The sequence below is a fragment of the Muntiacus reevesi genome, chromosome 9, assembly GCF_963930625.1.
Source record: "Muntiacus reevesi chromosome 9, mMunRee1.1, whole genome shotgun sequence".
NCBI classification, from domain to species: domain Eukaryota; kingdom Metazoa; phylum Chordata; class Mammalia; order Artiodactyla; family Cervidae; genus Muntiacus; species Muntiacus reevesi.
The window spans coordinates 60,843,090-60,860,174 of NC_089257.1; the positions used below are offsets into that span (position 1 = coordinate 60,843,090).

Here is a 17,085-nt window from a genome sequence, read left to right on the forward strand (position 1 = left end):
CAACTCTTAAGTATTTGCATTGCCTAAACTTGATTCTGCCTTTCTGTAGTCTTGCTTTTTAAACCACAAGGCTTTAATAATATTTTTTAAAAAATCAGGTGAAGCAGAAATTTTATTTCTTTATAGAGTATTAGTGAGACAATTTTTCATTTTACAGCAGACTTGAGGTTTCTGATTTTTCAATAGTCCTTATGTTGCTAACAATAGACAAATCATAATATGCTATTAAATATTTTACTATAAAACTTACAAGTCCTAATTTTAAAAAATAAAATCAAAATGCTAAAAATAATCAGTTAGGGATTTACAAGATCTAGCAACTCCATTTCTGATTATATACTCAAAAGAACTGAAGGAAGAACTTAAACGGGTATTTATACATGCATGTTCAGAGTAGCATTATTCCTGACAGCCAGAGGTGGAATCAACCCAAGTTTTCACTGATGAAGGCATGGACAAACCAAATGCGGTAAATAAATACATACATAGATTATTACTCAGCCTTAAAAGCGAGGGAACTCTGATACACGCTAAATCACTCATCAAACTTGAAGAATGATGCTCAGTGAAATAAGCTGGCCACAAAAGGACAAATATCATATATTCTACTTATTACGCAGTTCCTAGTCAGAGTCGAAGGGATAGAAACTAGAATGGTGTTTGCCAGGGCTGGAGAAAGAAAATAATGGAAGTTAGTGTTTAGTGGACACCAAGTTTCAGTTGGGGAAGGTGAAAAAATTTTAGACAGATGTGCTGATAGTTGCATAATGATGTGAATCTAACTTAATGACAATGAACTTAAAGATGGTTAAAATAGTATATTTTATGTTATTTGTATTTTACTATAAAAAATTTAACCACATAATAATACTAACTATGGAGTAGCTCTCTATTTTCCAATCTTTATTAAGTTCCTTTAATAAATTTAAGTTTTTTCTCCAAATTAAAAAAAAAATACACACACACATACACACATCAGTTATGTCTGTCATTTAAGTATAAGAAAAGTCACTATCATTTCATTGATTTCATACTCACAGTGTCCTGAATTGCTTCACTTTTCTCTGGGTTTTCCTCTAGATAAATCCTCTCTTTGAAGCCACTCTTGGGACTCTAATGAAAATAAAAAAAAAACAAAAAATGACGTGTTCAACAGGCCCACCAAAGGAGATAAGAAAAAGCAATGTGAAAGAATAATGTTCTGAATGTCACATCTGTGTTTGAAACTACTAAATATCTTTCATATAATACTTGGGTCTGCTACTTTTTATCTGACTTTGGCAAGTCATTTATTCTCTTAGGCTTTTAAGTCTTATGTTGATAAAATAATTTCATCTTCAGGCTTGAGGGTTAATTTCTACCAAATAATTCTAATCAGATATATTACATATTTCAAGCTCATTAAGTCAAAATCAAACTCTACTTCCTCTAAATCCCTCTGTCCCAAACTATTCTTTCTATCCAAGTTAAAAGCATTCTAGCCTATTTATATGAAGGAAAATGAGTTTCTATTTTTCTGTTACTACTTTATATAAACTGATTTATGGATTCTTATAAAATTTACATGGTATGTTTGGGATGACCTAATGTAAAATATACACTATATGATACACAAAGCTTCAATTCCGGAGGATAAGGAACACTCCAAGCAATGGGAGCCATTCTTCAGAGCAGCTGAAAATGAGATGCAAGAAATTTTTGTGTGAATGCCTATATAGAAGATATATGCTATCTGTATATATAATGTATATAAGATAGAACAGTAATTTCAAATATAAGCCCCACCTGGGAGAAATGGATGACTCTGGGTTAAGAGGTAGGACAGATCAAGCTAGAATAATCTTATCACACCAAAAAGAAAGAAACCTATGTTACTGGGGAGTCATGTCAAAGGAACACAGAAAACAACTTGAGAAGGAGCACACTAGTCCCCTCAAAAGGAACAATTTAATAAGTATCACAAAGAAAAATGATTGTAATGGACTGAAATGCAATAAGAAACAGGTCAAAAATCTATGAATTCAAAATATTACACATCTACACACATGTGTGCAAACATCCCCACATTTAGTGACCTTCGGATTATGTCAGGGCACCAACTCTTCTGAAAACAGATACGTAAGGGAAAATAATCAAATATTTACCCTGAATTTCCTGTATAAGCTATACTTTACAGTAACTTAAAAGCTAGAAGGAAAAATTCTTTATAAAATAATTTCATCTAATGAATACAGGAAGAATGACAAAATTATATCATTTTGAAATCCCTTATTAAATAATAGATGCAGGGGGAGGAGCCAAGATGGCGGAGGAGTAGGACGGAGAGACCACTTTCTCTCCTAGAAATTCATCAAAAAAATAACTGAACGCAGAGCAAACTTCACAAAACAACTTCTGATCGCTAGCTGAGGTCATCAGGCGCCCAGAAAAGCAGCCCATTGTCTTCGAAAGGAGGTAGGACAAAATATAAAAGATAAAAAGCGAAACAAAAGAGCTAAGGACGGAGATCCGTCCCGGGAAGGGACTTAATAGAGGACGTTCCCAGACACCGGGAAACCCTCGCTCTGGCGGGCCTGGGGGAAGTGTTGGAATCTCAAGAGTTTGAATCTGAATGGGAGGGATACAATAAATAAAACCCACAGATTAAGAGCCTAAAAGCAACTCCCAGCAGAAAAGTACCCCAGACGCCCGCATCCGCCACCAGCAAGTGGGGACGGAACGGAGAGGGGCGGGCGGCATTACTTGGGGCTGGATCCGGGCCTGAGCACCCTGAGGACAATCAGAGGGAGCTTTTGTGAGTTGCCAACTTGAACTGTGGGACAGCAAAAGAGACAGAAAATTAACCGGCCCGAACACACTGCCGGCCGTTCGCAGAACAAAGGGACCGAGATTCTGGGCGGCCGAAGCCCGCCGGGAGGGTCGCGGCGAGACGGAGGGCGCGGGCGCCTGACCGGCGCGGGCGGGAACTGCGGCTGGGGACACGGAGGGCAGAGGGCGCGCGCTCCCGACTGGCGCCGGCGGGGACTGAGACTGGGACCGCGCGGGGCAGAGGACGCGCCGCACCCGGGGAGAGAGCGCCCGTCAAGCGCCTGGCTGCCTGGGCCGCTCGGGCGGCGTGGGGACGGAGCGCGGGCCGGCTTTGTGTGCCGCGCTTTTGTGAATCGCCCGAGGGCTGGAGCCGCGCGCAGCGTGGCGCGCGCTTCAGACGGAGCAGCCCGGAGCCTGAGCAGCGCAGATCGAGAAAAGAGCGCAAGCCTCTCCCGGGAGCGCCGGTCCCTCCCCGCACAGCCCCTCGCCGCAGCGCGACGGAACTAGCTACCTGAATAAGAATCCACCTCCGCCCCGTGTGTCAGGGCGGAAATTAGGCGCGGAAGAGAGACCGGCAACAGAACCCAAATAAACAAAGGGACCGGTGTAACAGATTAAAATCCCTGAAGAAACCACGGACTGACTACACCGGAAGGGCCTGTAGATATCGAGAAGTGTAAGCTGGAACGAGGAGCTATCTGAAGCTGAGCCGAACCCACACTGACCGCAACAGCTCCAGGGAAACTCCTAGATATATTTTTTCTTTTTCTTTTTTTTTTTTTTTTTTTTTTTTTAAGTAAGGAAAAAAAAAATTTTTTTTCTTTCTTTTTTCTTGGTTCTCTTTTATTTTCCTTTAAAAATTCCTTATTACTCCCCCATTACTCCTTAACTTTCATTTTCATAGATTTTTACGATTTTTTTTAATTACGCAAAACAATTTTTTTTCTCATTCTTTTTTCTTTTTTTTTTTTTTTTCTTCTTTTTTTCTTTTCTTTTTTCTTCTCTTCTATTTTCTTTTTCTTTTTCTCTTATTTCTTTTAAAGCCCTCTAGCACTCCTTTTACTACGCCTTAATTTTCATTTTCAATCCACTATAACCTTACAGAAGAAAGAGAAAGGGAAGAAAAAAAAAAAAAAAAAAAAAAAAGAAGAGAAGCCCTATTTTTATACCAAACTTCATATATATTTCTAAAATTTCTTTTGTGTGTTTTGGTTTTTGTTTTTAATATAGTATTTTTAAGAGTCTAACCTCTACTCTAGATTTTTAATTTTTGTTTTTCAGTATATGATATAAATTGTGAACATTTAAGAATCCAATATTCAGCTCCCATTTTTATTCACGAGTGTGTTGATTATTCTCTCCCAATCTTGACTCTGTTTTCTACCTCAGAACACCTCTATTTCCTCCTTCCCCCTTCTCTTCCCAATCCAATTCTGTGAATCTTTGTGGGTGTCTGGGCTACGGAGAACACTCTGGGATCAGACAACTTCGTAGATCTGTCTCTCTCCTCTTGAGTCCCCCTCTTTCTCCTCCTGCCCATCTCTATCTCCCTCCTCCCTCTCCTCTTCTCCATGTAACTCGGTGAACCTCTCTGGGTATCCCTAACGGGGGAGAAACTTTCCACCATTAACATAGAAGTTTTATTATCAGTGCTGTATAGTTGGAGAAGTCCTGAGACTATAGGAAGAATAAAACTGAAATCCAGAAGCAGGAGACTTAAGCCCAAAACCTGAGAACACCAGAAAACTCCTGACTACATGAATCTTTAAGTAATAAGTGACCCTACAAAAGCCTCCATACCTGCAACGAAACCAACCACCACCCAAGAGCCAATAAGTTCTAGAGCACGACATACCACGCAAATTCTCCAGCAACGCAGGAACATTGCCCTGAACGTCAACATACAGACTGCCCAAGGTCACACCTAACACATAGACCCATCTCAAAACTCATTACTGGGCACTCCATTGCTATCCAAAGAGAAGAAATCAAGATCCGCACACCAGAACACTGACGCAAGCTTCGCTAATCAGGAAACCTTGACAAGCCAATCGTCTAACCCCACCCACTGGGTAAAACCTCCACAATAAAAAGGAACCACAGACCTCCAGAATACAGAAAGCCCACTCCAGACACAGCAATCTAAACAAGATGAAAAGGCAGAGAAATACCCAACAGGTAAAGGAACATGAAAAGGGCCCACCAAGTCAAACAAAAGAGGAGGAGATAGGGAATCTACCTGAAAAAGAATTTAGAATAATGATAATAAAAATGATCCAAAATCTTGAAAGCAAAATGGAGGTACAGATAAATAGCCTGGAGACAAAGATTGAAAAGATGCAAGAAATGTTTAATAAAGATCTAGAAGAAATAAAAAAGAGTCAATTGAAAATGAATAATGCAATGAATGAGATCAAAAACACTCTGGAGGGAACCAAGAGTAGAATAACGGAGACAGAAGATAGAATAAGTGAGGTAGAAGATAAAATGGTGGAAATAAATGAAGCAGAGAGGAAAAAAGAAAAAAGGATCAAAAGAAATGAGGACAACCTCAGGGACCTCTGGGACAATGTGAAACGCCCCAACATTCGAATCATAGGAGTTCCAGAAGAAGAAGACAAAAAGAAAGGCCATGAGAAAATACTCGAGGAGATAATAGCTGAAAACTTCCCTAAAATGGGGAAGGAAATAGCCACCCAAGTCCAAGAAACCCAGAGAGTCCCAAACAGGATAAACCCAAGGCGAAACACCCCAAGACACATATTAATCAAATTAACAAAGATCAAACACAAAGAACAAATACTAAAAGCAGCAAGGGAGAAACAACAAATAACACACAAAGGGATTCCTATAAGGATAACAGCTGATCTATCAATAGAAACCCTCCAGGCCAGAAGGGAATGGCAGGACATACTGAAAGTAATGAAAGAGAATAACCTACAACCTAGATTACTGTACCCAGCAAGGATCTCATTCAGATATGAAGGAGAATTCAAAAGCTTTACAGACAAGCAAAAGCTGAGAGAATTCAGCACCACCAAACCAGCTCTTCAACAAATGCTAAAGGATCTTCTCTAGACAGGAAATGCAGAAAGGTTGTATAAACGTGAACCCAAAACAACAAAGTAAATGACAACGGGACCACACCTATCAATAATTACCTTAAATGTAAATGGGTTGAATGCCCCAACCAAAAGACAAAGATTGGCTGAATGGATACAAAAACAAGACCCCTATATATGCTGTCTACAAGAGACCCACCTCAAAACAAGGGACACATACAGACTCAAAGTGAAGGGCTGGAAAAAAATATTTCACGCAAACGGAGACCAAAAGAAAGCAGGAGTCGCAATACTCATATCAGATAAAATAGACTTTCAAATAAAGGATGTGAAAAGAGACAAAGAAGGTCACTACATAATGATCAAAGGATCAATCCAAGAAGAAGATATAACAATTATAAATATATATGCACCCAACATAGGAGCACCGCAATATGTACGGCAAACACTAACGAGTATGAAAGAGGAAATTAATAGTAACACAATAATAGTGGGAGACTTTAATACCCCACTCACAACCATGGATAGATCAACTAAACAGAAAATCAACAAGGAAACACAAACCTTAAATGATACAATGGACCAGCTAGACCTAATTGATATCTATAGGACATTTCACCCCAAAACAATCAACTTCACCTTTTTCTCAAGTGCACACGGAACCTTCTCCAGAATAGATCACATCCTGGGCCATAAATCTGGTCTTGGAAAATTCAAAAAAATTGAAATCATTCCAGTCATCTTTTCTGACCACAGTGCAGTAAGATTAGATCTCAATTACAGGAAAAAAATTGTTAAAAATTCCAACATATGGAGGCTAAATAACACGCTTCTGAATAACCAACAAATCATAGAAGAAATCAAAAAAGAAATCAAAATGTGCATAGAAATAAATGAAAATGAAAACACAACAACCCAAAACCTATGGGACACTGTAAAAGCAGTGCTAAGGGGAAGGTTCATAGCATTACAGGCACACATCAAGAAACAAGAAAAAAGCCAAATAAATAACCTAACTCTACACCTAAAACAATTAGAGAAGGAAGAAATGAAGAACCCCAGGGTTAGCAGAAGGAAAGAAATCTTAAAAATTAGGGCAGAAATAAATGCAAAAGAAACTAAAGAGACCATAGCAAAAATCAACAAAGCTAAAAGCTGGTTTTTTGAAAAAATAAACAAAATTGACAAACCATTAGCAAGACTCATTAAGAAACAAAGAGAGAAGAACCAAATTAACAAAATAAGAAATGAAAAGGGTGAGATCACAACAGACAACACTGAAATACAAAGGATCATAAGAGACTACTACCAGCAGCTCTATGCCAATAAAATGGACAACTTGGATGAAATGGACAAATTCTTAGAAAAGTATAACTTTCCAAAACTGAACCAGGAAGAAATAGAAGATCTTAACAGAGCCATCACAAGCAAGGAAATCGAAACTGTAATCAGAAATCTTCCAGCAAACAAAAGCCCAGGACCAGATGGCTTCACAGCTGAATTCTACCAAAAATTTAGAGAAGAGCTAACACCTATCTTACTCAAACTCTTCCAGAAAATTGCAGAAGAAGGTAAACTTCCAAACTCATTCTATGAGGCCACCATCACCCTAATTCCAAAACCAGACAAAGATGCCACAAAAAAAGAAAACTACAGGCCAATATCACTGATGAACATAGATGCAAAAATCCTTAACAAAATTCTAGCAAACAGAATCCAACAACATATTAAAAAAATCATACACCATGACCAAGTGGGCTTTATCCCAGGAATGCAAGGATTCTTTAATATCCGCAAATCGATCAACGTAATACACCACATTAACAAATTGAAAGATAAAAACCATATGATTATCTCAATAGATGCAGAGAAAGCCTTTGACAAAATTCAACACTCATTTATGATTAAAACTCTCCAGAAAGCAGGAATAGAAGGAACATACCTCAACATAATAAAAGCTATATATGACAAACCCACAGCAAGCATCACCCTCAATGGTGAAAAATTGAAAGCATTTCCTCTGAAATCAGGAACAAGACAAGGATGCCCACTCTCACCACTACTATTCAACATAGTGTTGGAAGTTTTGGCCACAGCAATCAGAGCAGAAAAAGACATAAAAGGAATCCAGATAGGAAAAGAAGAAGTGAAACTCTCGCTGTTTGCAGATGACATGATCCTCTACATAGAAAACCCTAAAGACTCTACCAGAAAATTACTAGAGCTAATTAATGAATATAGTAAAGTTGCAGGATATAAAATTAACACACAGAAATCCCTTGCATTCCTATACACTAACAATGAAAAAACAGAAAGAGAAATTAAGGAAACAATACCATTCACCATTGCAACAAAAAGAATAAAATACTTAGGAGTATATCTACCTAAAGAAACAAAAGACCTATACATAGAAAACTATAAAACACTGATGAAAGAAATCAAAGAGGACACAAACAGTTGGAGAAACATACCGTGTTCATGGATTGGAAGAATCAATATTGTCAAAATGGCTATTCTACCCAAAGCAATCTATAGATTCAATGCAATCCCTATCAAGCTACCAACGGTATTTTTCACAGAATTAGAACAAATAATTTCACAATTTGTATGGAAATACAAAAAACCTCGAATAGCCAAAGTAATCTTGAGAAAGAAGAATGGAACTGGAGGAATCAACCTGCCTGACTTCAGACTCTACTACAAAGCCACAGTCATCAAGACAGTATGGTACTGGCACAAAGACAGAAATATAGATCAATGGAACAGAATAGAAAGCCCAGAGATAAATCCACGAACCTATGGACAGCTTATCTTTGACAAAGGAGGCAAGGATATACAATGGAAAAAAGACAATCTCTTTAACAAGTGGTGCTGGGAAAACTGGTTAACCACTTGTAAAAGAATGAAACTAGAACACTTCCTAACACCATACACAAAAATAAACTCAAAATGGATTAAAGATCTAAATGTAAGACCAGAAACTATAAAACTCCTAGAGGAGAACATAGGCAAAACACTCTCCGACATAAATCACAGCAAGATCTTCTATGACCCACCTCCCAGAATATTGGAAATAAAAGCAAAAATAAACAAATGGGACTTAATGAAAATTAAAAGCTTTTGCACAACAAAGGAAACTATAAGTAAGGTGAAAAGACAGCCCTCAGATTGGGAGAAAATAATAACAAATGAGGAAACAGACAAAGGATTAATCTCAAAAATATACAAGCAACTCCTGAAGCTCAATTCCAGAAAAATAAACGACCCAATCAAAAAATGGGCCAAAGAACTAAACAGACATTTCTCCAAAGAAGACATACAGATGGCTAACAAACACATGAAAAGATGCTCAACATCACTCATCATCAGAGAAATGCAAATCAAAACCACAATGAGGTACCATTACACGCCAGTCAGGATGGCTGCTATCCAAAAGTCTACAAGCAATAAATGCTGGAGAGGGTGTGGAGAAAAGGGAACCCTCTTACACTGTTGGTGGGAATGCAAACTAGTACAGCCACTATGGAAAACAGTGTGGAGATTTCTTAAAAAACTGGAAATAGAACTGCCATATGACCCAGCAATACCACTTCTGGGCATACACACTGAGGAAACCAGATCTGAAAGAGACACGTGCACCCCAATGTTCATCGCAGCACTGTTTATAATAGCCAGGACATGGAAGCAACCTAGATGCCCATCAGCAGATGAATGGATAAGGAAGCTGTGGTACATATACACCATGGAATATTACTCAGCCGTTAAAAAGAATTCATTTGAATCAGTTCTAATGAGATGGATGAAACTGGAGCCCATTATACAGAGTGAAGTAAGTCAGAAAGATAAAGAACATTACAGTATACTAACACATATATACGGAATTTAGATAGATGGTGGCGATAACCCTATATGCAAAACAGAAAAAGAGACACAGAAATACAGAACAGACTTTTGAACTCTGGGGGAGAACGTGAGGGTGGGATGTTTTGAAAGAACAGCATGTATATTATCTATGGTGAAACGGACCACCAGCCCAGGTGGGATACATGAGTCAGGTGCTCGGGCCTGGTGCACTGGGAGGACCCTGAGGAGTCGGGTGGGGAGGGAGGTGGGAGGGGGGATCGGGATGGGGAATACATGTAACTATATGGCTGATTCATGTCAATGTATGACAAAACCCACTGAAATGTTGTAAAGTGATTGGCCTCCAACTAATAAAATAATATTAAAAAAAAAAAAAAAAAAAAAAAAAAAAAAAAAAAATAATAGATGCAGGCATTTTTGCTATCAATGGAAGTAAAAACATTAGATAAAAACTTAGTGGAGAAATTTATAAGGAAGGAATTATGCTGACAGAATCTGCATACCTTATACAAACTTAACAATTATAAAAAGACAACTAGACATTCTCCTCCTAATGTGATGTAACAGGATATACACAGTACCACCCATGAATTGTTCTTGCCAAACAACAACCCTCAATCCTTAATCTTTTCAAGACTCTATATCTTACTATCAATTTTCAGGAAATACATACCAGAGGAACATGCTTAACACCTCTCCATGAAAATACAATTAGAATGTGGGTAGTTCTATTGGACATATGAACCAGCTTAACAAAAAAAAAACAGTAAGAAGAAAAAAAGAGGAGGGAACTATCATAAATTAAGAGACTTATCAACCAAAGACTGAAGCTGTTGACTGGATCCTGACTCAAATAAACCTACTGTAAAAAGATTATTATAAGACTATTAGGCTAATCACATTGCATATTAAGAAGATATTAATGAAGATCTGATAATGCTTCTATGGCTCTAACTTTTTAAGTCTTTTTTTCCTTCCAAAGATGCATGTTAATGAAATAATATCTTAGATTTACTTTAAAATATCCAGGATCTGGAGAGTACAAGGAATGTAGGAATACAGACAAATATAAGTTTAAGCACTTATTGATGACTCTGAGCTGGGTGATTAGGTACATGCAGGAGTTTATTATCTCAGTCTGTTTTTGAGTAAGTTAGGAATTTTTCAAAATAACTTATTTTTAAAATTATTTATTTACTTTTGGCTGCACTAGGTCTTTGTTGCTGCTCATGGGCTTTCTCTAGTTGTGTGTGGGGGCTTCTCTCTAACTGAGGTGAACAGGCTTCTCATTGCAGTGGCTTCTCTTGTGAAGCATGGGTTCTAGGCACACAGGCTTCAGCAGTTGTAGTGTGGGGGCTCAGTAGCTGTGGCACGAGTGCTCTAGAGTATGGGCTCAGTAGTTGAGGCACATGGGTTTAATTGCCTTGCAGCATGTGGGATCTTAGTTCCTGGACCAGGGATGAAACCTGTGTCCCTTGCATTGGAAGATGGATTCTTAGCCACTGGATTACCAGAGAAATTCCTCAAAGTAATTTTTAAATTAAACGTCAGCTGCAAAATGAAAATCAAAGAGGCAAATGCTCTAAGTTTTTAGATGAAAACTTGTGATCAAAGGAAATCAGTCCTGAATATTCACTGGAAGGACTGATGCTGAAGCTGAAGCTCCAATACTTTGGCCACCTGATGTGAAGAACTGACTCATTAGAAAAGGACCTGATGTTGGGAAAGATCGAAGGCAGGAGGATAAGGGGATGATAGAGGATGAGATGGTTGGATGACATCACCAACTTGATGGACAGGAGTCTGAGCAAACTCTGGGAGTCAGTGATGGACAGGCGAGCCTGACGTGCTGCAGTCCACGGGGTCACAAAGAGTCAGTCAGTCGACTGCGCGACTGAACTGAACTGAGCTTCTCCCATGAGAAGTACATCCATGGGCATGTGAGCATTCTTTAAAGCCTTCTCTGAGGTGAGCAAGAGTAGGGAATTTCACAATGCTAATGATATCACAAATACCGTAAAGAGATTATTTTATAAAAAGGAGCAGAAAATGGAAAAAACGTAAGGCAATAATTGGTTCCTACAATCTCAATACAGTACAACTGAAACAAACATTGAAATCCATAAGATAAAAGCAGCAAATCTCTAGCTTCAAAAAGACACCTGCAGGCATGACATGAGTTTGTTATGTATTCAGTGAATACCTAGTCTTCACTGTACTGTCTCTCACGTGGATTTCTACATCATCCACTTATTTGACCTCAACTGCCTCATCTATGGAATGGTGACATTTGCTTCTTTAAGATTACTATGAGAGTTAAAAAGAGTAACTGCAAAGCATTAGGTACAACTACTATCATAAACTAGGTATTCAATAAATGGTGACAATTTATCAGCCATTTAACACACATTTGTCAAGTTCCTCTTAAGCCAAGCAGTCTTCTTTTCTTACTGATCTCCCTGTCTATTTACTTCATTTTTGACACTGACATGTTTCTGGCTGTGCCTCTCTTCTGCATGCAAGATACAGCCCACACTCTACTCATTCACTCTTGTTCAAAGACCTATTAAACACCAAACACATGTCGAACTGTCTGAATTCACTGGAATGTCTGTTTCTACACTTGCCAATTCACTCTGTATTTCATAAAGTGATATTTCTAAGCCACAGATTTTATGGTTAACATTTCTGTAAATAAGATAAAATTCAAAATTTTCATTTGCATCACTTGTTCTGAATTCCTACAATCTCACTGTCTTTGTAGATATAAAGTCAAATATGATGGGTGCGTTGCTCTCAAGAAACTTGAGAGCAAGTTTAGAAACATCTAAACTTAGAAACATCTCCTACTAGAAACATCTAATGGGAGGATAAGCCATGAAAACAGAGAGGAGATGCAGCACTAAATCAAAGAGAAGAAATCTGAGGATTCCCAGAAGCAGAACTGCTAGAACAAGTTATAACTTGAACTCGACTTTGCTTGTAAGATCAACTCCAGCCATTTTATCTATTAATATAATCTTAATACACCTGTAAAATTTTCACTGCTCTCCCAAAATGTTATGCATTTTCAGACCTTGGAGCCTTTGAGCGCTGGTATTTTGAAATTAGGTAGAGGCAATCACTTACTAGCTGAGTCTGGCAAGTTAGCTAACTCGCTTTGGACTCAGTTTTTTCTTTTGTTTAAGTAATAACAATAGTACTACTTCATTAGGCTGTTCTGAGAATTAACTAAGATAAAAAATGTATAACACCTATTATAGCTGATGGTATTAATACATATGCTCAATAAATGTAAGCTACTGTAATTCTTTTCTTGAGGCAAAACTGAAATCTTTCATCAAGACAATTAGCCTACCTAATCATAAAACTCCTATTAATATATTTCAAAATAAAAATATCCTCAAATTTTCCTTGCACAAGGAACTGAGTCACTGGGGCTAAGGATCAAGATACCCTGAATGACTGTGGCTTAGACCGGTGGCTTTCAATTTTTTTTTTTTTTACAACCTCCAGTAAGAGAAATTTTACATTAACCAACGTGTATACACTCACACACACACACACACAGAGCTATACATGTGTACAAATGCACACAATATGTGTATGTGTATATACAACAAAAGTCACAAAAAGTAACACTTACCTCCTCTACATGCAAAGCACTCTTATTTCCTATTCTATTCTTTTTTTTAAAAATGCTGGCCCCAACCCACTAAACTGATTTTATGACCCACATTGAAAAAAACACTGACTTACAACAGATTATTTTTTTCATCACTTTTAAGAAGGGTGATCTATTTTGAAGTAATTATTCCTATTACTGCATACTACTTACAATGTATTGCTGAGTATATAACACTGAACTTAGCTTTTAAGTATTCATATAACTGTGATGCTACATCATATTCAGCTTAAAATATTTTATCATCTTAACAACTATCCATGTTCATCTGGCAATTTTTGGGTTAATAAAGAAAGCATTACTAAACATGGGCTATTAACTGAAGTCTAAGAGGACTAAGGCTTTTCCTCTTTGAAATGGCAAAGTGCCCCATGATTCAAGACTGAGTCACTCTGACCACAAATGGAATATTAACATGCTCTTAAAGATATCAACAGTTGGCCTCTCGGTTTAGTAAGAAAGCACCGGCATTATTAACTTCTCTACCCACAAACAAGATGCCTGCTGGGAAATTCCATCTCCTTAAAAGAAACATTTGGCAATGGTGTCCAAGGGAAAAAGTGAACTCTGGAATTAAAAGCTCATATACAACAGGGTCCAGAATTTCTGCTCATCAAATTGCTATATTAAAGATGATGGGGACCCTGAGGGATGGTATAGGGAGGGAGGTGGGAGGGGGGTTCAGGATGGGGGATACATTGTACACCCATGGCTGATTCATGTCAGTATATGGCAAAAACCACTACAATATTGTAAAGTAATTAGCCTCCAATTAAAATAAATTAATTAATTAAAAAGATGATGGCGATGAAAAGAAAGTAATAAGAATGCCTGTAGTTCCTATAACTTACAATCAAATCTGGAAGTGGGGCTGTAGAGAAAAATACAACAAAATGAAAGCGTAGAACACTTACATCGGCACTGTCACTACTGGGCCGAGAAGTATCTCCGCTGCCGCAGTCAAGTCTGCCGAGTCCATCACCAGGGTCTGCTTCTCCTTCACCGACTGCTAGCCCGTCACCTAATGGCTTGGAGGACGTAACTACAGTTGCATCCTAAAACACATCAGGCACACATACATTAAAAACAAACAACAAAAAAAAAACCCTTTCATTACTGACCGCATAAAGAAACAGAGTCACACTGCAACCTCAATGGAGACTGTAAAAAGTTGGCCAGTTTGATGTGATCAAGAATGCTCTACAAGTTCTAAAAGTCAAAGGCATAAATAACTACTAATTCTGTGGTTCTAAAATGGCATGACCTTGAAGACAGGGAAAGTGATATTTCAATAAATAGAATAAATATTCAAACTTTCAAATAAAAGCAAAAAGATAAAATAGTTTAACTTACATAATTTATATTCCCTGACTGTTAGTAAAGATTATGACACTATAATTTGTGCTTAATTGCCTTCTAACACTTTACAACTTCAATAAATTGCCAATTCTGGGACGCAAAGCTATACTGCAAATTATTATAAGCTTTTAAATTAGGAATCACAGTTTTACTCTTGGAACAGAGTAAGACTGCTGTCTTTGCTCAGTAATAACAACAACATAAAACTGTCAATTATTACTAAGGCAGAATACTCAAAACTTCATATAGCTAATGGGACTAAAAGAAACAAGCAAAAAATGTGTAATGAAATGTACACTGAACCCGGAAGTCAAGAGGCCTTAAAAATGTGTGATCTTGTGTGAGTCATTTAACCAATTTAGGCCCTGGTTTTCTCAACTATGGCATGATTTTTTTAATACTTTAAAATGAGCAGATTAGGATAGATGATTTCCGTGTGAACCTACAGACCTAACTCATGAAGAATAACAAATAAGCAGCTTTTACTCATTTCTCCATATACCAAATCTAAACATTACAGAATATAAATCTGGTTGACATATAATGCTGAGTTATTCTTCTAATGAGATTATCATCTTCATAACTTCCACCTATATAGCAAATCTATTTTTAAATTAAAATGAAAATATAGTCATTAAGAACAAGAATGTGCTTTAAATTCATCAGAATGAGTTTAAATTCCAGTTCCATGTTCCATTTAGCTACACAACCATAGACAAGTTATTTAACTTATCCGAGTTTCTTTAAGTGTTTATGTAAAATGGGGAGAAACAACAGTAATATTTAATCTCAGAGGGTTGTTTTGCAGATTAAGTAAGAAAAATTACATATCCCTACTTAAAATATAATTGCCGGTCTGTTTTCAAATGGCAGAATAAATCTCAAAACTGGAAATACACGTATCTAAACACATTTCAGTAATTTGTCGCGTCAAAGCAAAAACACTCAATTCATTCTAAAATTACTGTGGAACAAAGAAGCATGATATCATGACCAAACAATCAGAAGTCCACATTTCTTTTCTTTTTTTTCACATTTCTTTTAGTTGACCATTATTTCTGTAACATCCGACACAGGACATCCTGTTGGCCTATACTAGAAAAAAATAACTTTTAAAAAGGGCAACTGTAATACAGTCTGACACATTCCCAGAAGAAAATTCTCCTGCAAAATGGTGCGCAGCACTTTTAATAATGATGTTACCTGAGCAGAGCCTGTGGCTTTGGATAACTGCTCTTGCAGCTGAGGAATGTGTTTCTTGGCCTCTTGGATCTCTTTTAGCAATCTCTGAGCAGGTGTTCGGTTGTAGTCTTCCTGCAATAGCTGAAAAGTTATAAAAATATTTCAAGAATTAACTACTTATGTCAAGAAAATATATAAAAAGTCCATTCTTAATCATTAAAATAGCTGATGGCACTGACTACCAATAGTGTCTGATTATGGTAAGTACCAACTGAACTATGCCCACTGATGTTTTTACTGGCCTGTAAATAGCCCCATTTCTAACTTAGTACCTGAAGCCGTTCCTGTTCTTTCTGTAACATTTTTCTCAGAATTTCTACTTTCTGGTTATGAACCACATTGTTTTCTTCCTAGAAAAAGAAAACAAACAAACAAACAAAAAAATTAAAAACCAACACAAGGAAAGTGAAGCTAAAATATGTATTGAAAATGAGTCATACAGTGTTACATTTCAGCTCCAGTTTTCAATACCTATCAGGATTTTCTTTGTTTCCGGTGGTTATGACGCCAAGCTTTCAGGCTTGTCACTGAAGATAAAAGGTTGTAGGGAAATTTCAACCTTTCTATCTCACTTTTGATAAAAAACACTAAAATGCTAATATCAGTTGGAGAAATGAAGTTGACTTAAGTATAAGAATAGTATCTTATACTTTGCCTTCCTTTGCATCTTTACTATCAACCCCCTTGGCATGGCTCAAATTCCTAGTACTTCCAACCTGAAGTATTAAGACCACTCCCTAATTCATCTCCTGCCATTTCTCCCAGTTTTATAACCCTATGATATTTTATCAAATTAGTCGTCCTAAAATCTTGCCATAATCACATCACTCAAAAAATCTAATATATACTTAATGATCCAGTTACATGTAAATTAGCTTCATTGTTGAGACTCTTCAAAATCAATGGTCTTACTTTTCCAAGCTCATCTCCTATCATATAAATCTTTAATAGGCACCAGCCAAACAAAAATCCTGGCTATTTCTCCCCAATACTTGATGCCTTCTTGGCTCTTTACCTTTGTTTATCCTACTCTCTACCTGGGTTGCCTTCCTCCCCCTGACCTCC

The 17,085-nt window shown here is 37.3% G+C and overlaps 1 protein-coding gene across 2 annotated transcripts in view; it reads right to left on the reverse strand.

Annotated features, from left to right (window-relative positions):
- Nucleotides 1-17,085, reverse strand: part of ARHGEF12 (Rho guanine nucleotide exchange factor 12) — a 165,268-nt gene that overhangs the window by 45,507 nt on the left and 102,676 nt on the right. For both annotated transcript variants that reach the window (XM_065945620.1, XM_065945619.1), the window contains 4 exons: nucleotides 16,293-16,370; nucleotides 15,982-16,101; nucleotides 14,334-14,474; nucleotides 1,039-1,113 (listed from right to left, as the gene is read on the reverse strand). In XM_065945620.1, the coding sequence (XP_065801692.1) occupies nucleotides 1,039-1,113; nucleotides 14,334-14,474; nucleotides 15,982-16,101; nucleotides 16,293-16,370 (414 nt within the window). The remainder of the gene's footprint in view (nucleotides 1-1,038; nucleotides 1,114-14,333; nucleotides 14,475-15,981; nucleotides 16,102-16,292; nucleotides 16,371-17,085) is intronic.